Raw genomic sequence first — 25,654 nt, 5'->3', positions numbered from 1 at the left:
AGAATCTTTGGGATCTTTGGCCCACCTAAAGCATTAGTCAGTGATAATGCTACCACCTTTACATCTCGCCAGTTTAAGTGATTTTGTTTTAATCATGGGGTTCGTCATTTCACCACTTCACCTTATTACCTGCAGTCTTCTTTCACGGAATTGAAGGCGGCCCTTGTTATTTATCATTCCCATTCTCCATCTAAGTGGGATCAATCCCTGCCAAGGTTAAACTTTGCTTTTAATTCCACCCACCATGAGTCTTCTAGGGCTACTCCTGCCTCGTTGAAGTTAGCCTATCCTTTGAATTGTCTGCTCACCAATTTATGGCATACCAACAATCTCTTGCCTTAAGTCATAGACGCCCACTCAATCAAGGACAATTGGGAGAGTGCTAGAGCCAATATTCATCACACTCATCATCGACAGGTGCTCCTTTACAATCTTGACCAACACTCCTTTCAGGTAAAGGTTGGGGATACAGTTTTTGTTAAGAATTTTAATCCTGGAAAGCGCTTCGGGGCTCAGGCTGGTGGGAAGTTTGCACCACACTTCACTGGTCCGTATTGTATACAGGAGATTTTAAGCCCTGTCAACCTCTTGCTTAAAAACCCTCATACTGCTAAAGCGAAAAGGTTCATGTAAATCAGATTAAGCCTTAAGTTGAGTAATCTCTTGTTACCCTCCTGGTGTGTGGTTTTGGTGGGGGAGGTTGAAACATGACGAAATGTCACGGTTGTTACTGTCTTGGTCACAGGTGGATCCAAGGGGATAAGGCCTGGTTGTCCACTGGAACTCCTATCCTACGGATGTCATCGGACTTAAAGTAAGACATTTTGACCATTATTTGCATCATTTGTAAGCAATTGGAGACTCTGGCATATGCAGTAATTTGGCGAAGATTATTTGTTTTGTCAGTGCGTAAATGACTGGACAAGGAGTAGTTTATTTAGTGCTCACCTTATGCTCGTGTTCTGCGTGTGCTGCTTGTGAATGTAACCTTGACTCTCACCTTTGTCAGTTGATTTTAAATACATCATCAAATACTGAATCCAAGTAGTGACTTTCAATTAATAAGTTGAATTCTTTCTTTCCTCATCACTATGCGTGTTAAATGGCAAAGTAGAATTGTAGACCTTAACTTGCTACCTCATTTGCGTGGCATCAATAACAGAGCCTAACCTGTTAACTAATAAGGCTTGTGGTAAACAAAGGTATTTAAGTATGTTGTTTTAAAATATTATCTGAAATGTGTCAATGATTTCTGTTGCGCTAGTTGATTCTGGGGTATGAACGGAAGTGTTGGCACGTTGTAGTATCTTGAGAATTTTGGGGTAAAGTCAAGAGACTCGTATTTCCACCATCTCAAACACGCGTTATTTTAAAAATGAGTGTGTGAAAGTGGAACTGTGTCTTCTGCGCCATGATTATGTGTGTGCAGGACTGGCGTGTCTCGGATGGTTGATCAGCATGGGTAGGTAGTTGCAGCACTCACCTCAGAAGTTACATGTCCAGCACAAGGAGCAAACGCGACGTACTCCGTGACAGTATTACGTCAGTCATTATTGAGAACAGCTGAATGCTGTTAAAGAAAAAAAAAAGACACTTACTTATTCACTTACTTTTGTGAGGTCCGGATGGTGGACTTGCTAGAGCTTTCTGTACTGCATTTGTCATAAACTATGTAAGAGTATCTTTCAGACCAGTAATTGTTGGGCTTACAAAAATGAATCATTTATATAGTGTCCTTTGTGGAAGTGAAAATATAGTGAGATTGGTTTAAAAGTATGCTGAGTATACGGAGTTATTTTAAGAGTGTAAAAAATTCCTCCAAAACAGCATCTTATCTTCAGAGAAGACATTGGGTAGACAATTGCAGCTGGCTATCCTGAAAAGAAGATCGGCGAAACAACTCCACGTAAGCTCCATAATGAAGTGGGAGTGGGAGTCTGGCACACCAGCACCACACTGCTCCCTCTAGTCACCACAAACCGCCAGAACGTCTGCCGTGTAAGGGAATCCTGCTAGTTTTGATTGTTTTGGAAACTTTAATTGAACGAGAAACTAGTATGCTTTAGTCCTGCCTTGGCTTAAAGCTATATTGGGGCTCTGGCATTTGTACTGCAAGCTGCAGCATCATCCCGTTGTTTCATGGTTGGTTTGTTCTCAAACTAGGTGTTTGCCCTAAACAAGCTTTGGACTGGGCGTTTCGCCCTCAGCATTATACTTGGGTTTCAGCTGAGTGCTTAGTCCATTGACTGTCCATCGTATGCCATATCGGTATTGGTCAACCTGTCATTGGTTGATTTCAGCGCTGTAGTTAGTTGTAAATTAGTACTGCTTTTACTACCTTCTGGCCAGGGTTCTTGCTCAACGCTTGTCTTTAAATACGCCGCTAACCTGGTTAGCGTATGTTGTGGCTAGCTAAATTAGACACTGCTCAACAGCCAAACACAGTTTGTCGGCCGTCAGAAGCCATGTATGTGTTATTTATTCCTTTATTCTGGTCAATCTATAAGCATGCTATTTTTAATTTTGTTACTCTATGTAGCCATTAAGTTGCCCTTTTTTGGGGTGTTTCGATGGAGTGCGGCTCCTTTGGGTATAGATTTGTCAATTTCCAATTTAGTATTTTTCCACCAGTTTTAATCATGCTTGTGCGCATAAATATGTGTGTGTGTGTGTGTGTGTGTGTGTGTGTGTGTGTGTGTGTGTGTGTGTGTTTTATTCACCTTAATGTTCTAGTCAATGTGTAAACATGCTAATTATTTTCCCTTTAAATTGAGTGTGCCTGCCTTGATGTTACAAGCGACTGTTTCATCATCAGTTCTTTAACGTGCCTATGTGCATATTTATGTTTATGGGAGAACTTAAATTGTGTTCACCTGTTGAACTTTAACTAAAGTGCAGAAAACTGAATCAGGTGTTTATTACTGTTCTCGTACTATTATCTGTCAAGCGTAACACGCAACATTTTCTTGGTCAGTTATCAAGTGTTACAATAAATGCAAATTGCAGTGAAGTGATGCGCTATTTCAGTTGTTCCTGTGATTTCCTATGTGTGCATATAATATTTAATTGTTTGATATAAGACTGATTAAGCCTTTGTTGAAATTTGGTAGGGAGGTGCGCGTATCTCAATGTCAACTCTTATTCAATCGAAAAAACGCACAAAAAAGCACTGAAGTAACATTAACTGCAGGCATTACAGCAGAATCATGCTTCTTAAAAAATCCGTATAGATTAGAGAAATTAAAACATCAAGTCATATGCAACTTGAAGCTTAACAGACCTGCAGGACTGAATAGTAATGACGTATACAAATACTGAATTCTGATTCCAGATTACTTCAATACACTCTCTCTCTCTCTCTCTCTCTCTCTCTCTCTCCCCCTCCCTCCCTCCCTCTCCCTCTCCCTCTCCTCAATAATTCTTTTACTTTTAAGCAGAATATTTACTGCAATGATAGCAAGTTAAAAGTTAAAATGTGAATATTCAAACCTGAACCCTTGCTTTTCATGGGTAGTGTATTATTAACAACACTATCCTAACCACAGAGAACAGTTCAAAGTCTCAACTATTATGTAACCCCCCACCCATGTCTTTCCACATTCCGGAAGCAGGCTGTTCAGGAAAGGCTGGATACTGGTACTGCGGCCTAGCCCATGATTTTAATTTGTCGCAAATAAGCATAATGCATGATTTAATGAACCCCGTTTTACAATGACAGTAAAAGTAACTTATACAACCGAGATAGCAGTTACTGCAGCCTGTTGCTCTTATGCATAAGAACAATAAATGTAAATACAATGAATGTAATGAATGTAATATTTCACTAACCTTCGTTTGTTGGTACTGATCAGGGAAGTTCCGGTTCAAATCTATGCCATGAGCATTCTCTCGTCCAATAACACCATCCTCATCACCTGTATGTAAGATATACTGTTTATTAAACGTCACTCAGGAGTCCAGTGGTCTTAATTCTTTTTAAAACTGATTCCATTGGCCAGTTCATTAATCTTGTCGTAAAAATTAGATATAAAGAGCTAATAACAATCCAATGCATTCTGTAAATTGCTTTAAAGAAGGCTCTAAGTTTTAACTAATTTTATAAGCTCTCTCTCCTTGTATTCTGTTTTTGGGGTTCTGTACCTCAATCAACAGAATCAGAACCCTTACAGGATGACTTTGTTGCCCACCTGTCCGTCTGTGCATCTATTAAGACCCCTTTTTCTCAGTAATGGGTAGAAGTATCAAATTGAAATTTAAACTGGTAAGGTTTAGGAAATGGGAAAATTATGGAAAAGTCACCCACAACCCTGAAGCAGGGGAGACCTCCCAGACAGGGTGAGAACAAAAGTGTGTTATCATAAAACATATTTCATAATTTATCAACAGAGTAACAGCAACAATACAAATCTATAATTATAAGCATCTGTCTGACAAACCTTGCAAAAGGCAATGGCCCACACTTTTTCCAAGCACTTTGTACCTCTCATTGTCCAATAACTTACAATAAACTGCTGCTAGATGGAGAGCAAGTTCTTTGATATAATCTCCATTCAACCTCACAGGTATCTCATCTAGTTAACTAGTTCCATGTTCCATGGATCATTTACATAATAAATCATCATGATGTGTAATGACCCATTCTATATTCACATGAAAATATTTTGTAAATATGGATACATCCTCACCATTCCCCTCTTGAAAAGAAGTATACAGATGTCAGTTAGTAATTCCTACCCACCACCTTGTTTCAAATTTTACTTTCCTGTCTGTCAGACATTTTATATCACTAGAGAAGTGATCACCTATTTTGTGCTAAAGATAATTTTAATGTGGAGTAATGAATCTCATTGTTTCTTCTGTTATTGTAACTATACACATTATTGTTACTTTTGAACTGTAATGTAGTATTTACAACAAACTTCAAGAGGAAATAAACATACTGTTAAGTAGTACACAGATATATCGCTAACTTTGGTTTGCTGCAGAATGCTTGAACATGTTCTCAATTCGAATACAATAAACTTTCTTGAGACTGAAAAGCTTACATCCACGAATCAGCATGGTTTTAGAAAGCATCACTCATGCAAAACTCAGCTTGCTCTATTCTCACATGATATACTGTGAAATACAGATGAAGGGCAACAGGCAGATTCCATATTTCTAGATTTCCAGAAAGCACTTGACACAGTCCGCCATTGCAGGCTGTTAACAAAGATAGGTGCAAGTGGAATAAGTTCACAGATATGTGAGTGGCTCAAAGACTTCTTAAGTAATAGGACCCAGTATGCTATCCTTGATGGCAAGTGTTCATCAAAGATAAGGGTATCATTAGGAGTGCCCAAGGGAAGTGTGATAGGACCACTGTTGTTCTCTACATGCACAAATGATTTGGTGGACAGGGTGGTCAGCAATGTGTAGTTGTCTGCTGGTGATGCTGTGGTGTATGCTAAGGTGCCGAAGTTGAGTGACTTTAGGAAGATACAAGATGATTTTGACAAAATTTGTAGCTGATGTGATGAATGGCAGCTAGCTCTAAATGTGGAAACATGCAAGTTAATGCAGGTGAGTAGGAAGTACTCAGGTACATTAGTGTCCTGCTTGACACAGTCAAGTCATTTAAATATGTGGCTGTAATGCTGCAAATCAATATGAAATGGAATGAACATGTGAGAACTGTGGTAGGGAAGGTGAATGATTGACTTCAGATTATTGGGAAGATTTTAGGAAAGAGTGGTTCACCTATAAAGGAGACCGCATATAGGATGCTGGTGCAACCTATTCTTGAATACTGCTCGAGTGTTTGGGATCCATACCAGGTCAGACTGAAACAAGGCACTGAAGCAATTCAGAGGCGGGCTGCTAGTTTTGTTACCAGTAAGTTCGAACAACACACAAGAGTTATGGAGATGCTTCGAGAACTCAAACGGGAATCCCTGGAGGGAAAGCAATATTCTTTTCGAGAAACACTATTGAGAAAATTTAGAGAACCAGCATTTGAAGCTAACTGCCAAATGATTATACCAAAACCAACATATTTTGAGCAAAAGGACCACGGAGATAAAATACAAGAAATTAGGGTTCATATGAAGGCGTATAGACAGTTGTTTTACCTTCGTTCTATTTGTGAGTGGAACAGAAGAGAAAATGACTAGTATTGATACAGGGTACCTTCTACCATGCATCGTATGGTCTACAAGCTGATTGTGGGTGAGCACTACATATTATTCTTGCAGCATGGTTTTGAACAATGAAGACTCTTTCTTAAAGATGAGTCACTCCAGAACATTATTCCATATGCCATTATTAAAGAAAATGAACAAAATATGTCAACTTGCTGATTTATCTCTCACCAAGATCTTCATTGATTCTATGTGCAACTGTGACTAAACTACATTGTTTTAGGAGATCAAAAATGTGTTTTTTCCAGTAAATTCTTCAATATGGTCACCTAAGAATTTTGAATTTTCCAACCTATTTATTGATTCGTCAGCATGTGTTATCCTTATCATTAGTGTAGTACCTCAAGATGTGCAGACTTAATATCTTATGTCATTTTAAAATTGAGAGTGGGGCCACTTGCAGAAAACCAGTCAATGAAGATTTAAGAACATTGTTTACTTTTTCTTCTGTTGCTGTATGTATGCCCAGACTGATTACAACACTAGACTTATCTACAAAAAGAACTAACTCTGCTTGAATAGATTGCAGCTCACTATATAGTGGAAATGTTGAGTCATATACAGGTGCAACAAAAAGACTGCTAGACAAGTAAGCTTTTGCGCAGAAAGCCTTCTTCTGAATTAGACAAAACACACACACACACACACACACACACACACACACACACAGACCTAAGATTGAGACTTGGGGACCCCCATACATGATTTCTCCACCATTCGAAGAATCTCCCTTGATTAGACTGGTTTAATTACTAACTAAAACTTTCTGCATTCTTTTGATTAGATATGACATTACCACTGGTTGGCTATATCATCAATTCCATAAAACCCAAGCACAAGTTAATTAACTGGTTTTCAGTAAATGATCTCACCCTCAATTTTAAAAAGACCCAATATATTCAGTTCTGCACATCTAAGGATAATACACCAACGATAAGTGTAACGCGTGGTGAGGAAATAATAAATAGGCTGGAAACTTCAAAATTCTGAGGGGCCCATATTGATGATAATTTAAATTAGACAAAAAACATTTTTGAATGCCTCAAACAACTTAGTTCAGCCACATTTACGCTTACAATCATTGCAAATCTTGGGGAGACGCAAATCAGTAAGCTGACATATTTTGCATATTTTCATTCAATTATGTCATATGGAACAATGTTCTAGTGTAACTGATCTTTCAGATAGACTCTTCACTGCACAAAAATACGCTGTAAGAAAAACATGTGGTGCTCACCCACAATCTTCTCGAAGATATCTATTTAAGGAGTTGTGCATTCTGACTACTGCTTCACAGTGCATTTTGTCCCTCATGAAGTTTGTCATAAATAATTGACTAGAGTTTAAAAGGAACAATGAGGTACATACACTATGTGATCAAAAGTATCTGGACACCCCCAAAAAAATATGTCCTCCATATTACGTGCATTGTGCTACCACCTACTGCCAGGTACCCCATATCAGCGACCTCAATAGTCATTAGATATCGTGAGAGAGAGCAGAATGGAGTGCTCTGCAGAACTCACGGACTTCGAACGTGGTCAAGTGTTTGGGTATCACTTGTGTCACACATCTGCAAGCGAGATTTCCACACTCCTAAATAGCCTTAGGTCCACTGTTTCTGATGTGATAGTGAAGTGGAAATGTGAAGGGACATGTACAGCACAAAAGCCTACAGGCCAAACTTGTCTGTTGACTGACAGAGACCGCCGACAGTTGAAGAGGATCGCAGAGTGTAACAGCCACACATCTATCCAGACCGTCACACAGGAATCCCAAACTGCATCAGGATCCACTGTAAATACTATGACAGTTTAGTGGGAGGTGAGAAAACAGGGATTTCATGGTCGAGCAGCTGCTCATAAGCCACACACATCACACCAGTATGACTGAACAGTGGAAAAACATCGTGTGGAGTAAAAACATCGTGTGGAGTGACAAATCACAGTACACAGTGTGGCGATCTGATGGCAGCGTGTAGGTATTGAGAATGCCCAGTGAATGTCATCCGATAGCGTGTGTAGTGCCAACAGGTAAAACTCGGAGGCAGTGGTGTTATGGTGTGGTCGTGTTTTTATGGAGGGGGCTTACACCCCTTGTTGTTTTGCGAGGCACTATCACAGCATAGGCCTACATCGATGTTTTAAGTACCTTCTTACTTCCCACTGTTGAAGAGCAATTTGAGGATGGTGATTGCATCTTTCAACATGATCGAGTACCTGTTCATAATGCACGGCCTGTGGCAGAGTGGTTACATGAAAATAACATCCCTGTAATGGACTGGCCTGCACAGAGTCCTGACCTGAATCCTACAGAACACCTTTGGGATGTTTTGGAATGTCAACTTCATGCCAGGCCTCACCGACCGACATCGATACATCTCCTAAGTGCAGCACTCCATGAAGAATGGGCTGACATTCGCCAAGAAACCTTCCAGCACCTGACTGAACATATGCCAGATACTTTTGATCACATAGTGTAATTACAATAACAGAAGGAAAAATGACATTCATTGTTCCACATTAAGGTTGTATGTAGCACAAAAAGGTATGCACAATAATGCAACAAAAATGTACCAGTGATGTAAAATGTCTGACAGGCAACAAAGAAAAATTTTATAACAAACTGAGAAAATGTCTCCTTGACAAGTTCTTCTATACCGTAGAAAAATCTCTACTATTGTAACGTATAAAAGGTGGTGAGTAGGCATTACTAAATAACATCTGTATACCTTTTTTCTTTTTGTACGAAAAAAGTTTAGAAATGTTCAGAATGTAACAATATGTGCAAATTAATATTCGATGCGAATGTAAAATGACTCATTACACTTCAGTACAATCTATTGTGCAAAATGATCCATGGAACATGTAACTAGCTAGCTAACTAACTAGAAGAATACTGTGATTCATACATCCAATGCCTTAGACGGGTCACAGGAAATACCAAGCCTTGGTATTTTGTTATTTATGGCTTGTAGAGTGAGAGCAGAGCAACTCTTCTGAAATCCAAATTATAATTTCATGAGGATGTTATTGTTGCTCAGGTGAGGCACTATCCTAGAATACATTACCTTCTCAAAAATTTTGGAAAATTATGCCAGTGACAGAAGAGGTCAGTAGTTATTGACACCTCTCCTATCACATTTCTCAAAAAGCAGTTTAAGAATGGCATATTTCAACCTCTCTGAAAAAATGGTCCGAGTTAGTGAGGCATTACATACTTCGGATAAGACAGGGCTTATTACATGGGAATAAATCTTTAGTACTCTGTTGGAAACACCATCCTACCCAGGTGAATTTTTCTTTTTGAGAGAATAAATAATTTTCTTAATTTAAGAAGAAGAAGAAGACAGTGATACACCCAGAGAGAAGTTCAGGAGGCTTGCTTTTTCAAAATAGCACTGCAATTTTTCTCCTGAAACTTTCCACCATATTTAGGAAATGATTATTAATCATACTTGCTGCCTGTGACTTACCGTCTATAGTCCTTGCGTTTAATTCAACAGCAATGTTATCCAGTTTCGTGGCCAGTCATCCAGTCTCCATTTTAGCACATTCCAAACAGCCTTTAGTCTGTTTCCAGAATTATTGATTTCTGACATACTGTGCATGTTCCTTTATTTTTAATAACTTTTCTAAGTAATTCAGAGTTGTTTCTGAAGTGTGCGACTACTTTAGGATCTCTACTTCTTGTTGCTAGCAGATAAATTTCTCTTTTCCTTTCTCACAATACTTCAGTCCCTCTAGCGATCCATGGTTTTTTAACATGGCTGTTTAATGTCCTTATTGATTAGCTTATGCAGAAAGCTATTTTCAAATAATGATATGAATTTATCATGTAATTACTTAAATTTTATGTCAACGTTTGGTTTATTACTAATTGCATCCCAGGTCATCTATTGTAAACTATTCTTAAAAACATTTGTTCTGGAGTCATTAATTATTCTACCTGATTTTCACCAAGAAGTATCAATACTGTAGGAGACTATCTTATTTATCCTAAATAACTATACATCGTGATCAGTGAGAGCATCTATTACTGCGCATACAGTTATTTTCTTGCTTTGAGAGCTTATCCACTGATGGTGTAAATTTAATTATTGAGATCAAATTGTTGGATCCAAATAAGAGTTTCCGATCATTTTTACTATAAGAATCCTTTAGAAAATGTACACTGAAATAACTGCAGACTATTAACTGCTTGCTGCTCTCTGGCAGATGGCATAGACAGTTCAGAATTTTCTAGTGGGGATCTACACACAGTTATAGCTAATAGTCAAGTATTTTTTCTCTATTAATTTACAAGCATACACTTCTATGTTTTGACCACCAAAAAATCTACTTCTCTCAGTGTTTCTGAACTTGAATTCTGTCTTAATATATGTAACAACTCCTTCTTTCCCCATATTAGTTCCACATGAGTAAGAAGCTACAGTACAATCTTTTACATATAATTTCTCTAACACTGTTGTTGTGTGGTGCTCAGAAAGGCACAGGGTAGCTTATCTTTTCAGAATACTTTAAATTTTCCAAACAGAAACACATATTTCCACTGTTGAGTGCTTTTAGCTGATTTCAATTCCATGATCATTTATCTCCATATCTGTCACATTGGCATTTACACAATGATTGAAAGGAGAAACTGTGCTACACTCTTCCACAAAAAAACAGTTTCAGAAGAGTAAGATCAGTCTTTTGAGCTTCTCTCTGTCACCTATCATTTTGGTGCAAGTCTGGTTACTGAGCGACTGAACAGATGATTCTAATACCCTTATTGACTTCATGTATGACAAAAACTTCTAAGGATTCTTTGTAACGTGGATCGGCAAAATTTTACGTTTGACTTCACTGAACACTTCTTGCATTGCTCTCTTATAGTCATTATGACTTTGTTCAGTTCACCTCACTTGGTGTTGCTTTCAGAAGCAATACTCAGCATGACATTAAGTAATTACTCAAAAATGTCAATTACCTCACACTGATTTTAGTGTACACTATGAAATACATAAGAAGAAGACAAAGAAAAACAGAAACCAGAAAATATTATCATACACAAGGAAATCAAATATTAGTGGCAGTTAATTATACATACCAACTTTAGCTCTGACATAACCATCAGGATTCATGCTTGGCATAATATGAATTCGAGTAGAGTTCACAATGCGTGAAACAGTGTCATTGGTTCCATAATTCTCACATAGGAATTTTATGAGGAGTAGCAGCACCTCACGTCCCACCACTTCGTTACCATGCATATTACCCACATACTTCACTTCTGGTTCACCTGTCAATTAACACAATAATGTAACACAGCTTTAAGAAATCGAAACATTATTTCATGTTATGCTTCAGTGTGATGTCATAAAACACGTTAATGTCTCCTCAGCCCCTCTGCACAACAGACTTATCTATGACTGACCATGACACTGACTCAAAGGAGACTTAACAGACCTAATATGAAACAAGATATCAAGTAGAGAATTTTGAACTAACGAAAACAAATAGAAGCAATGCTTTTGTTCACGTAAATACAGTGCACTGTGAATTCCGTTATTCGTCCTCAACAGTCTTGTTTTCCTCTAACATCACTATTTTGGATGACTTTTGTAACCTTCATAACATGTATAAACAATAAAATATCTGATTTTTTTTGTTTTCTCTTTAACAAGTGAAGAAGAAGCATAGTGGAACTCTTTAATTATTTCTCTGTATATAACTAACCACAGGTATTCTGTTTTCCTGTAAATTGTGATCTACAGTTTGTATTTTACTGTTCTGGTTTTATAAACAAAGTAAGCAATCCTGTAAAAGCCAGATGTCTGGATCTAAGTGGTGTGTGCAGTCTTAATACATCTTGAACATCCAATACAATGAATAATTGTCAAACAGAAAAAGTTTCATGGATTAACTGTCCTGAAACTGGTGTAGGGCAATCTCTGAAAATATCCTCTAATGCAGAAGCACTAGTCCTGCAACGTATATATGGTAGGTTAGATGGGGAATCACTGTGGAGTTTGACGCTGATACTGCGAGTCAATCCCTGATGTGGATTGATATCAGTTTAAGTCTGGCAGACAGTTTTTATTTGTTTTGAACATTAGAAAACCATGAAAAATCTGCTTCTAACACAATATTGTAGTCAACAATAGAGAATGTTTCCAAAAGTAAAGTTTATCACAAGAAACCTATTCTTTAAGTCAAGTATTTACCCTTTTTTTGGCACTTTAAGCTCCATACAGTAATATAATAAGCAACATGTTTATTTCTATGCAATAGTTTCACACACTCTTCACCTAATACACAAACTGACTCAAAAAACTAAGAGTGTTTACATCAACACTGCATAAAAATCATTTGAATAATTTTCTTCCCAAATATATCAATGCACAAAATTAAGACAAAAATTTTAATTTTGATAACTAACAGAGTTTCCTTTGCAACTCATTTTACTTGACTAATTTAGCTTTATTATCTGATATATGTCATAAATAACACCACAGTTGTTATTCTGGAGATTGCATTACTGCCATGACCATTTGTATTTCCATCATATTAAAACGAGATATTTGCACCTTTTATTTGGTGTGGAGCTAATTGTATCGTGACACCATGGTTACGGTAGTGCAACTTATCATTAAAACATTTTTATGGTATGTTTCAATTTATGCTGCAATGACAAGTTGAACATGTCACCTGACAATGTTTTACGAACTTTACCGCCAGTCTCTATAAAACTCTGTACAAAATAGTAGCTGAAGTTGTTATTTTTTAGGGTCTGGAGGCCTTAGTAATTCCTCCACAGACAGCTTCTATCTTTCATATTTGGTTTAAAAATAGATCTCCTGTGTCATATCCACAAATCCTTCAACTACCTCTATGAACCAGCTTCAAAGGAACACTCCACCTCCCCATTACACAGTATCAGCACACACATGAACCTCTTAACCATATTCCTCACCAGGGCTTTGACTAGCTTTCATTGTGCCCTGAAAGATGGGGCATCCTTCCCACAATCCTTCCCATTTTTCTGAAAGTGATGTTCTATCACCCTTCCTACCTACAAAATTACTGGTCCACTCTTATCTCACACAAACTCCCAACCCTCTGCCTTACTGACTGTGCCCCTGTTAAAGATCCAGGTAAGACAGTCTTTCGCACCTGCTCAACATATACCATTATGTTCCCACCATATACATATTCCCCTTGCAGAGGCATCTGTGAAAGCAGTTAAATGTACCAGCCCCACAATAACTTCCTACACAGCCTTCTGTATGGGCAGACCACCAACCAAACAACCATCTGTCCACGGGAATGAAAGTCCACCCCCCACCTGAGGCAATGAACAAAGTTGGCCACACAGTGATAGAATATGCTACTGAGCACAACATGCTCAGCTTCAATGTTTGCTTCACAACCCATGCCACCTGGATCCCCTCCCCCTCCCATTATACCAGCCATCTCTGTATTACACATATGGGTATTTTCCTTTCTTCAATTCCACAATTCTTCTGGCCTCACTCTCTACCAGCTGCTGTTCCATACCAGTTCCATCCCTGTCACTATCCCCCCTCAGCTTATTATTCTACACGTACACTTCTCTCTCCTGTGGTCTTCCTCTATTCTATCTCTCCCCTCCCTTCCAACCGACTCTTCCACTTCATCATACGTTACATCCAACTGCTCCCGCCTAGACCTGTATGGGCTGATTGGTGCTATATTCCTATTCTGTTCCCTTACTAGTCCTTTCTCCTAGCCATCAGAGTCTCTTCCCCCTCTCTAGTTATTTGCATGTCAGCTACTCTGTCAAACATAAACCCTCACCTGAATTGGGCTGCAGGACACTGTCAGCTGGGATAATGTGTGTGTGTGTGTGTGTGTGTGTGTGTGTGTGTGTGTGTGTGTGTGTTTGTGTGTGTGTGTGTGTGTTCTAACAATCACCTGATGATTGGAAGTGGAAGAAGAAGTAGTAGTAGTAGTAGTAGTAGTAGTAGTAGTAGAAGAAGAAGAAGAAGAAGGTAGTCTCAGAAGACTGAAGTGAGTCTCTTGCAACAATAATTGAGGTAAGAATAGGTAAAATTTCTATTTATGTCCACTTACCTGGTTCATGGTGTCCTGGGTTGTCAGTAATTTCAATGACGTATAGCTGTCGACCTTCAACACTTTTACCAACAGAATACAAGCGCGTGATTGAAGGATATGTTGCTGCTATGCTTTTAAGGAAGTTTTCCATCTCTGTGTAGTTATGGTGATAAAATGAAGTAGGCAGAATAAAACCTTCAGCATTTGTTAATGGATGTGTCATAACCTCTGGTTTCATGTCCTCTGGAAATTAAAAAAAAGCAAAACCTGTTGCTTCAGCTGTTTCAATTGTAATGAATGGCTTTCCTTTTATGTTTCTTGATTTTCTAGTAAACTGCCCAGCTGGGCAGCAGAAATACACTGACTCAGGAATATTGCAATAGCTTTAACATCATTAGAATCTCTACATAAAACATTCACTTAATACTTAGTAGCACAACCTTAATGACAGATCATTGTCAGAAACAACGAAAACATCTTCCAATGTACAACATATGTGGTAAAACTCATTTCATAAGCAAAAGCAATTCACACACATCTAAGGGTGCATAAATCCCCCCCACACAAACACACACTCAAACACTAAGGATGTGTTTTTCAAGAGTGACATTAAATTTAAACTCTTAACTTAATTCCTTCTCTCACATAATAAGTTCAGCATCTAGTTGTGAAATAATTTCAGACCACTGGTGTATTAAAACAGTTGTCAAACAATGCTTGTTGCACTTTGTAGATTTTGTGGGAGGGAGAGGACAGAGGGAGTTGGAGGTTCTTTAGCACTAATTTGGTACAGTGCTTGCATTCCCTTAATTTACAGAAAGATTTGTCATCAATGAATGATTGTTGCAGTAAATTAAGAAAATTGTGTGTAATAGTTCATCTTACGAGTTATAACTTTGGACCAGAGATTGAATTACATGATATGACAACAATGTAATTGCATATTTTCCTGTGTTCAAACAAGGCATATATTCAGAGAAGCATGAATGAGCACTGTAAGCCAGAAATCTGGCCAAAGCAGTCAAAGAGTAATGTATAGATAGCTATCTACAGCACACATGCATCTCAGCTTTGGCTAAGAGAAATACTGTAGCCATCAACAGAAACAATAATATGTTATACAGCAGCTGACAGCAACAAGCTTAAATAAACAATGAATGTTGAGCTGCTGATAGAAAAATATATTTTTCCAAAAATTAGCAGGTGTAAGAAACTTAACTGAGAAGACTGCATGCCAGAATGAATAGTTATTCCACTTACACAAACCAAAATAACTACCAGTACACTAATTCACTGTTTGGTACGCCATGAGATGATATGGTCTCTTCCGAAATTTATACACTGGTCTTTATAAAATCTTCACTGAGAGGTAAACTTCCGCATGAGACCGAATGGTGACAGAATGTCTTTGGATGAACTATTGCCAATTACAATCAAGAAAATGGTGCTTAAATGATGACTGTTTCACATCATCCTTCATACAGTCTTTCTCAGGCAGAAAGACAGTTTCACTAGCCAATAAGTACCAACAAGACTGCACAGCTGATACTACTTACCACATTTACATGGCAAACTTAATATGACGACACCCAATGGCATTGATTCATCATCATCATCTTTTACAGTTTTCAGCACCTGGCTTGGTCTGCTTAGGACATAGCTCTCTCCATCTTTCTCTGTCCTCCGACCATTCATCCCTCTGCACTCTGTCCCAGTTTTCTCTTCTGTTCTTCACACATTCCTTGACTCCAATGATCCATCTGTCTCTCATGTCTTCTTCTAGGTCTCTTGCCTGCTACTGAGGCAGTATCAGTATCCTGCCAACTCTCATTCTTTTAACTTGTCCATTCCATTTTCATCTTGTTTTTTTCTATTGTCTCTTGCATTGGTATCTCTTTCACCATTTCTCCCACCCTGCTCATTCCTTACTCTATCCATTTTTGTTAGTTTTATCCTGATTCTTTGAAATTTCCCCTCACAAGCCTGTACCCTGCTCACCTGCATTTTCATTACCCATGTACCCAATGAATATGTGAGTACTGGTGCATAATATGCATGGTGTAAACTTTGTTTGCATTTTGGTGGTCATCTATATTCCACACCGTGCTTCTTACACTCTGCAGAAATTTATGGGCTTACATTCTCCTTTCACTAATATCCTAATCATGCCTTGTGCTGTCTTCTGTAACGCTCCCAAGGTACTTGAAATCTTCCACTTTTGTTAGTTGTTGCACTCTAATACTTATATCCGTTGCAACTCTTCTCTTATTCCTCACTGTCAGTGTCAATTATAGCACCAAAATGTGTGCAAACTATTTTGCGGTTTCAGTACTAATTTAGTATACATCACATGTGATAAATCACACACAAGACAGTAAAGAAAGCAAAATATTACTGATGTGTGCATATTGTAGGTATTTATAAGTAAAAAGGAAAACTGAATGTTTGTGGGGTGGGGTGGGGAGTGGCCTAAAGAAGTAAAAAACAGTGACATAAGAAAGGATATACTTATAACAATAGATAATTATAAAAACATTTTTCATTGATTCGAATATAAAGGTAAGTGGTCCATCAGAAACAATTAACAGCAATAAAAACTGTAATCAAAATAACCATCATCTCTTCCGATTTATGGAGCTTGCTGGAAAGTAAATGCTTCTGATTTTTTTAATGTGAAAACTCTTAGAGCTTTTTAAATAAGACAAAAATTATTAACATTCTACATCTCTATTCTTCACGTCAACAAATTTGCAGCCCTCTGTCATGACAGAGCTCTGAATTGTAGCGTGTAACACGGTGGTTTGAAATGTATCTATGTTGGTGTGTGGGAAACAGTGTGCTGAAGCCAAGTTTCAAATTCAATGAGTTTGTCCACACATGGAGCGCTCTCTCCTTCAGCATGACAATGCCAGACTGCACATGAGTGTTGTGACATCTGCAACAATCCAAGACCTTGGGTTCATTGTCATTGTTCATCCTCCGTACAGTTCAGACTTGGCCCCATCCAATTTTCATCTTTTTCCAAAACTGAAAGAACACCTTCAAGGACTTCACTTTGATGGTGATGAAGTGGTGCAAGCAGAGGTGAGGTTGTGGCTCTGTTTACAAAATCAAACCTTCTACAGTGACAGTATCAACAGTCTGTTCTCTCATTGGGAGAAAATGTTCATCACCAGGGTGACTATGTTGAGAATATTTAAGATGCAGAATGTTAATAACATTTGTTTTATTTATAAAGCTTTAAGAGTTTTCACATAAAAATATGGAGGCTTGCTTTCAGCATGCCCTTGTAAGCTGCTGCATCATAATTTCCAGATATCTGTGCAAATAAAATAAAATATAAGCTATACTATGAACTCCATGGTTTAATACTATGATCTGACCAAAATTCTGATTTTATTTATAGAACACAGCATTAACTACGAATACGCCAAATACAAACAAGAAAAAGCCAGTTTTCTGCTATGTAAGATTACAATAAACATGGATGAACAGAAATCTTAACAGAGAAGAATTTAACATATGAAGCTATCCAGACACATCTCAATACATTTTAATCAAACACTTTGAAACAGCAGCAGCTGAACTCAGTAACACACATTTAGTAATGGTAACTTATGCAGATCCTCCAGAAGACCTCATCTTCAAATCCGAAAGCTTGTTTAGTACCTTGAAAATACCAAAAATGGAAATCATTTGTGGTGACTTTAATTTGATTTCTTCAAGCCTCCAAATAAAAGAGAGAAACTGTGACCCCTCACAAAGACTTTTAATTTAACCCTACATTAAATACCCTAACAAGGATCTACATCAGATATGATTTCTATCCACACACCTGTTCTCTTTACAATACTATGGTATTAAATATGACTATGAGACTTTATTATTAACAGCAGCACTCTGTCCAGAAAAAAATCATCTGTCAAAATTTAGTGATAGCAGGGACTTTGTGATAGTAATATTACGAACTTCTGTTCCTAGAAATTTGATGAAGCTTCGCATGACACAAATACAAATAGAATTTTCATGAAACATGGTCCAGATTCTCCTATTATGCAATACAGATTACATCCAGCTAGAAATAAAAGTTGGCCTGTGACTGGTACAAAAACATCCAATCTACAGAAAGTATTTCTGCATTACATTGCAAAAAGGGGGAAAAAAAGCATATCTAACAATTAAAACAGTCTTTGTCTAATCTTGTCTTGATTTTTATTGTCAAAATTTATTTTGATACACCATCTAGTTCCCTATAGTAATCCATATGTGCCACGTCCAGATACAGTACCACTTTCATAGCATATAACCTATAATCAAGAGTTTATGCTGAGTATTGAACAGCTTCCTAAATAGCTACTGGGGTAAGAAGAAGAAGAAGAAGAAGAAGAAGAAGGGGAAAGAAAGAGAAAACAAAACAACACAGGCTCTCACAAAATAATAAAGATACAAGGAAAGGACAAATGATGAATATATCTACAAATCACAAAACAAGACACAGGTCACTCGGAACATCAAATTTAAAACAGTCACAATACTGAATACAAAAAGTTCTAGTTTTAAAGCTATAAAATGCACAAGTATCCTATGACAACACTGTAGCAAATATTTTCAATTAATGTTTCAGCAACATAACAAGATACCTAACCCAGGCTAACTTTGGAATTACAATGTCATATACACTACTGATATTCCAAACAGTACTGCACAACAAACATGACATTACATTATAGAATCTATGTTGTAAATACTAATCTCCATTTTTACACAAATATTTTCTAGGTTGCTAAAACAACTTCTCCCCCAACCCTCTCCACCATACTGGTGTTGCACAACAAACATGACATTACATTATAGAAAATATGTTGTAAATACTAGTCTCTCTTTTTCTACAAGTATTTTCTAGGCTGCTAGGACAACTTCTCCCCTCCCCTCTCTACCCCTTCTCACAGTGTTCCTCATCCACCCACTGCCACCACTACACATGGTGTCACAGACAATGAAGTAAATCGCAAGAAAGTAGCAGAGCTTAACGGCACTTCAAAGAAGCTCTTTTATAATGAGCTGCTAGTGAATACAAACAAGAATTCATTACAACCAAATAACCAGGACAGCTTCAGCCACTCTAAATCCACAAACAAAGCTGTCTATGACTTTGTGTGCTATCGTAAAACATACAGACAGAAATGAAATGCTTATTGAATATTTTTAAGCCTGCTCAAAGAATTTCATACTATTGATCAAGTGACTAAACAAAAGGAATCTGAGGTATTCCAAATGAATGTAACAGATCCTGTCCCCAGCAGCAAGGAGTTCTGTATCCTACACACTACCTATGGTATTCAATAGACATTACTTCAGACACCACTGTTACCTTTCCCCCTCCCTGTCCAATTTGCATGTGACGTGTTGGAAGCGCAACTGTCATTAAACCTTCATATGAGCTCTAACTTCTCTGGTTTTACCATAATGGTCACTTTGCGAGATGTATGTAGCAGGAAGTAACATGTTACCATGCCTGAAACTACTTGGAATGTACTCTCAGAATTTTAACAGTAAACCTCTCTGTGAAGCACAACACTTTTCTCATAGCAACTTACACTGGGGTTAGTTGAACTTCTCTGTGACGCTTTCATGTTTACTAACCAAAACTATGATGATATATACTGCTCTTCTTTGGATTTTCTCTGCTGTCTTATTAATCCTACCTACTTAGTATCCCAGTCTGATGAACAACATTCAATAATTTCTTACTGATTTCATAGCCTTCCTTTCTCATTGGATAATTAAATTTCCTAAGGATTCTTCCAATGATTCTCAGTCTGGTATCTATTTTCCTTACAACTACTTTAAGAGGTCATCCCCTTTTAATCACACCTGATACATGTTCCTAGATATGTTATAACTGTCGTGTTTTGAGTAATTGATTGCCAATTATGTAGCAGAATTGTATTGTCCAGTCACAATAATGTGATCACTCGTCAAAAGCTTGAATAACCACCTTTTCCAGCACAGACAGCTGCGAGATGTGCAGAAAGAAAATCAGGTGGTCCCACAGACTGTCAGTTGGGTTTAAATCCAGGAAGTTTGGTCATCAGGGAAGTAAGGTTAACTCATACTGGTGCTCTTCAAACTGCGCACATAACTGCGAGCTGTGTGACATGTTGCATTGCCTACTGGTAGTTGCCATTGTGCCGAGGAAAAACATGCATGCAGGGCTGGACATAGGCCTAAAGCATAGACGCAAACTTGTGTTGATCCAGTGTCCCTTCCAGAATGACTGGATCAACCAGGGAATGCCACAAAAACATTCCCCAGTACATAATGCTCACTCCTCCGGGCTGGACCATCCCAGTGATTGTTGCGGGGTGTTCGATTTCAGATGTTTCACGTCATACATGGCCATTTGTCTGGTGGAGCATAAAACATGATTCATAGGAAAAGGTCACCTGTCAACATGCAGTGGATGTCCAGTTGCAGTACTGGTGTTCAAAGTCCAGCCTTCATCGACAATGAACAGCAGCCAACATGGGTGCATGAATGTGATGCCTGCAGTGGAGGCCCAAATGCAGCAATGTTCACTTAACACCCATTGAGGAGACACTGTTGGTGCCCCCTAGCTTCATCTGGGTGATTAGTTGCTCAAAAGTTCCATGTCTATTCACCAGTATACATCTCTGCAGTTGTCGTTCACCCCTGTCATCTAAGCCCCATGATGCATCACAGTTGCCTTGGCGCGGGTTTTGAATAGCTTCATTTTGTCACGCATGGTATACTTTAACCACAGTGGCACACTAACAGTTTACAGACTCAATCATTTCGGAAATGCTTCCACCCTTGGCCTGAAAGCCAGTGATCACACCCTTTCAGACATCAGATAACTCACCCATTTCCTTATTACAATTATGACTGCATTGTTTCCCATGTCCCCCCAACACAGTGCATCCACCCTCCACTGCTAATGCTTCCATATGCCATGTGAGAGTGGTTATTGCATGTTGATGTTGAACATAGGCAATGGTTACATTAAAGTGACTGGTCCATGTGCAATGGGTATTTATGCCCATTTCTGATTGCATTTGTTTAAGCTGAGGGTCAACAGCAACACCTCCACCAAGTGTTAATCTTTTATATGTGTTTTAGCATTTTGCTACAATGGTGCTGAGACAATCTTATAAAAGACTGAAATCAGTAATATTGGTCAAGTTCTGCATATTGGTTTAGTGATGCATGTTGAAAACAGAACGAATGCTTGGAGTATCTTGTTGCCCCATGGAACTACAATACACAGCTACTATAATGTGACCAATGTCTTTTGAATAATCTATATAGAATTGTACAGCTATCCCATCAACTCAGATCACCTTTCCTAAGTTGACAGATTTTAATTTACTATTTGTTAGATGAAAATGTGTCAATATCTGTCATTTTGGCATTCTCTTGATGATTGAACGGAGGAACCACAGTTTGCGGTTTCTCAGTGAAACAATTTCAGAACATTGAATTCTGTATTCTAGTCTATCAATGAGTGACTTGTATAGACCTGTTAGAACCATTTACTTTCTTGCTATATGTCATTGTATCATTCATAGATCGTACTTCCATTAACGAAAAATTGCACCATTATTTCTCTTACAGGCATACAATAACACACAGATAAACAGAAATATTAACTGTTTGATCTAACAATGTATTCAGTTTTTCATTAGCCCAGAATACAAAGTTGCTTTATCAGAACACTATTAAATCACGACTCACCCCACATAGCTGGACATTCCTTTTAAGACCATCTTCACCCATTTTTATGTAGTCATATTGGTTATTGTACAATTTTATTCCATTATGTATTCTGATTTTTTGACAGGTAGAAACATTAATGTTATGACAACTTGTGGTACAAAAATTATTCTTACAGTTGTTTTGATAGTAAGCTTCAGTAATTCCAGATATTCTCTTACAAAAAAGTTTTGTTTCCTATACAAAAGCACTGCAGGTTCAGAATGTTCAGGACAGGAAATAAAAGAAGACAACTCTTGTTACCTTATGCTGCAAATGATTTTTATAACTTTATTTTTAATCATTTCTTCTCTGAATTTCAGTGCCCCTCCCAGAACAGATCATCCATAGCAGCTACTCAGGTGACAGACTAAATGCAGAGGACATATGTGGGCTTCTTAAGTTAGAAATTACTTCATATGCCAAAGATCAGTTAATTGCTATATTCAGAGGCAGGAGTACATCTTCTACATTAAATAGGCTACAACAGGAATCCATGGTAAGATTCAGAATTAGCATCATTTATTAGTGATTATAATGGCATCACAGTACTAGAAATATGCTGAAACTAGAAGTGGAAACTAGTGAAACATTCATTTCTGATGTTAACTGTGAGGTTATTATCAATTCTGAACGTAAAATAAGGTAAAGCATTAAAGTCTGTCACACAATGTAATAGGATTCTTTCATAGATTATATGCTTTGGGAACTGTAGTGGTGGAACACTTCAGAGAAAACCTGGAGAATATTGCATGTAAATTTCCTGATCATTGTGTTCTCATGAGGGAGATTTCAACTCACCAGCTATAGAAGCGAGTCATGTAATTAAACTATGAGACAAGGATTAATGTGAGGTTGATCAAAACATATTTTCTGAAAACTATTTTTAGCATTTAGTTCCAGAACTGACTCACAAATGCAACATACATTAGATCTCTTAGTGGCAAACAGACATGAATTTTTCAGTTCCCATTGTAGAGGAGATTTACAATAACTATGTCTTTTACAGCATCAATGACTGTAGGTATTAACAGGAAAGTTGGCATGTGAGACAAGCAATAGATTGTAGATTATCTGCCCAATCAACTCCAAATAGTTGTCTCTGGGGCTGAAATAATGGATGATTAATATATACAATTGAATTGTATCGTACAGTGTGCTGTAGAGATGCAAGAGCTGAGCAAGGCTGTAAATTCTGGAAAAGTCCCACCATGATCCAATAACTATGTTACGAAGTTGATACAAAAATAGAATGAGCTTCATCAAACATTAAAAAAAAGACCTTTGCGACAAACAAAAACTGAAAATAACCAAAACAAGTATAAGGAGAACAATGCAAGAAGCGTTCAGTGAATTCAAAAGTACAATTTTGTCTACAGATCTAACAAAAAAAAAAAATCTGCATATATGTGACACCACATAATCATCAAATTATGCAGCATTATGAGGATAAATTACTTTTTGGAAGTATGGCCAAAGAACTTATCATAATTACTGTTTTACTTCTTATGAGCTTATTCTGTGTTTGCGAATAAGACCTCATATAAGGTGTTGGTCCTATTTGGATTGTCTATTTTAATTAGGACTCCTGATATACATTCCAAAAAGAAAAAAAAAAAAAGAAGGAAACAATGCACCACGAAGGAATTATATGAATTGGTAAATGTTATGTACATGTACAGACAAACAAACGACCACAATTTTAGAAAAATTGGAACAATTTACTCATGAGAAAGAGCTTCACAAATGGAGTGACACAATAATGCATTGGTCCATCACTTGCCCTTACACAAGAAGTTATTCAGCTTTGTACTGACTAATGGGGTTACTGGATGTCCTCCTGAGGGACATCGTGCCAAATTCTGTCCAATTGACACATTAGATTGTCAGAATCCTGAGCTGGTGGGTAGGTCCTGCCCATAATGCTCCAAATGTTCTCAACTGGGGAGAGATCTGGCGACCTAGCTGGCTGAGGTAGGGTTTGGCAAGCACAAATACAACCAGTAGAAACTCTCGCTGAGTATAGAAGGGCAATATCTTGCTGAAATGTACATCCAGGACGGTCTGCCATGAAGGGCAACACAACAGGACATAGATTATCATCAGCATGCCATTGTGCTGTAATGGGTCAGAGATGATAACCAAATGGGTCCTTCTATGAAATGAAATGGCAACCCAGACCATCACTCCTGGTTGTTGGCCATATGGCAGGCAACAATCAAGGTGGTATCCCACCACTATCCACGGCATCTCCAGACGCATCTTCAGCCCAGAATCTCATTGACTGAAGTGCAGTTGTCTTCAGTTATGAGTCTTGCTTTGAAATGAGTCCCGATTCCTTTGTTCATAACAATAGATCAATAGATGCATGTAAGTACGATCAAAGTAATTTTTAAGAATATCTGTAAAACACACACACACACACACACACACACACACACAGAGAGAGAGAGAGAGAGAGAGAGAGAGAGAGAGAGAGAGGAGAGAGAGAGGGGGGGAGGGAGGGGAGGGGGGGGGGGGTGCTGTATATAAAATTGCAAAAGGGAATTCACTGCACCTGAAAATGACAACACAATGTGGAGCACAAATGGATAATGTCGTAAACAATCTGAAATACTGGCTGTAGTTCATAAGTTGTGTAAAAAAATGTTACGAAAGCAAAGAGGACTTTATCACAGACTTAAGTCAAAGCCTTACTGACAAACAAAAGCTGAATAAAGCCAAAATGAACATAATGAAAATAATGATGACAGCACTCAATGAACTCAAAAGTTAAATTTCGCAGACAATTTTGACTAACAATCTAAAAAGGCTTGGTGTCATTTAAAAATCAGTAAATAAACCAAAATAATCTACCCAGTTACACAGTGTTCATACTGGCACTGTAAAGAAGATGACAGACATATGAGCAAAATACTGAATTCAATCTTGGTAGCAGATTGTAACACAATTCCTTCTTGTAATCTTGTATCAACACTAAAATGACAGATACTGAGATTAGTGATAGTTGAATAGAAAATCAATTAAAATTGCTCAACAGTGGAATGGCATCTCAAACTGATTTGACACCTTAACCTTCTACACAGATTATGTGAGGTAACTTACTCCCCTTCTAGCAGCTGTTTATTGTAGGTCAATGATGCAATAAGCAATTCCACATGACTGGTAAAAAGTGCAGGTCATTCCCATTTTCCAAGAAATGTCACCAGAAAGTTACACGTAACTGTAGGGTTATGTCACTGACTACAATCCATTGCAAAATTATGGAACCTGTTTTAGTGCTGTCTTACTACAACCTTTGTGGAGAATTAAAATTTCCACTATAGAAACCAACATGGATTTCACAACACAGAGATGAAGTAAAATTCAGCCCGCTCAGTTTGTCCATGAGATCCACAGTGCCAATGATGCCAAGTTGATGCTGTGTTCATTTCCCACTGTTGTTAACTGGACAAAATATGAGCTTACTGAGTAGCAGACAAGATTTTTCAGGGATTCCACAAACCAACTAGTTGATAACGTTGGAAGCTCCTTGTGGCTGTTCATGGACCATGCTGTTGTCCATAGGAAAGCTGCACTGCAGGAAGGCTGTAGCAAAATGTAGCAAGGCCTGCAGCGGCAAGA

General features: G+C 37.9%; 1 protein-coding gene across 1 annotated transcript in view; it reads right to left on the bottom strand.

Annotated features, from left to right (window-relative positions):
• LOC124712240 (carboxypeptidase D-like) overlaps nucleotides 1-25,654 on the bottom strand; it is a 255,060-nt gene that overhangs the window by 152,341 nt on the left and 77,065 nt on the right. The window contains exons 6-8 of the mRNA XM_047242533.1: nucleotides 14,276-14,500; nucleotides 11,271-11,462; nucleotides 3,829-3,914 (exon numbers count right to left, since the gene is read on the bottom strand). Of these exons, the coding sequence (XP_047098489.1) occupies nucleotides 3,829-3,914; nucleotides 11,271-11,462; nucleotides 14,276-14,500 (503 nt within the window). The remainder of the gene's footprint in view (nucleotides 1-3,828; nucleotides 3,915-11,270; nucleotides 11,463-14,275; nucleotides 14,501-25,654) is intronic.

The sequence above is a fragment of the Schistocerca piceifrons genome, chromosome 8 (assembly GCF_021461385.2).
Source record: "Schistocerca piceifrons isolate TAMUIC-IGC-003096 chromosome 8, iqSchPice1.1, whole genome shotgun sequence".
Taxonomy (NCBI): Eukaryota; Metazoa; Arthropoda; class Insecta; order Orthoptera; family Acrididae; genus Schistocerca; species Schistocerca piceifrons.
Note: the sequence above shows the minus strand (reverse complement) of the source record. Positions and strands in the feature narration are given on the sequence as shown.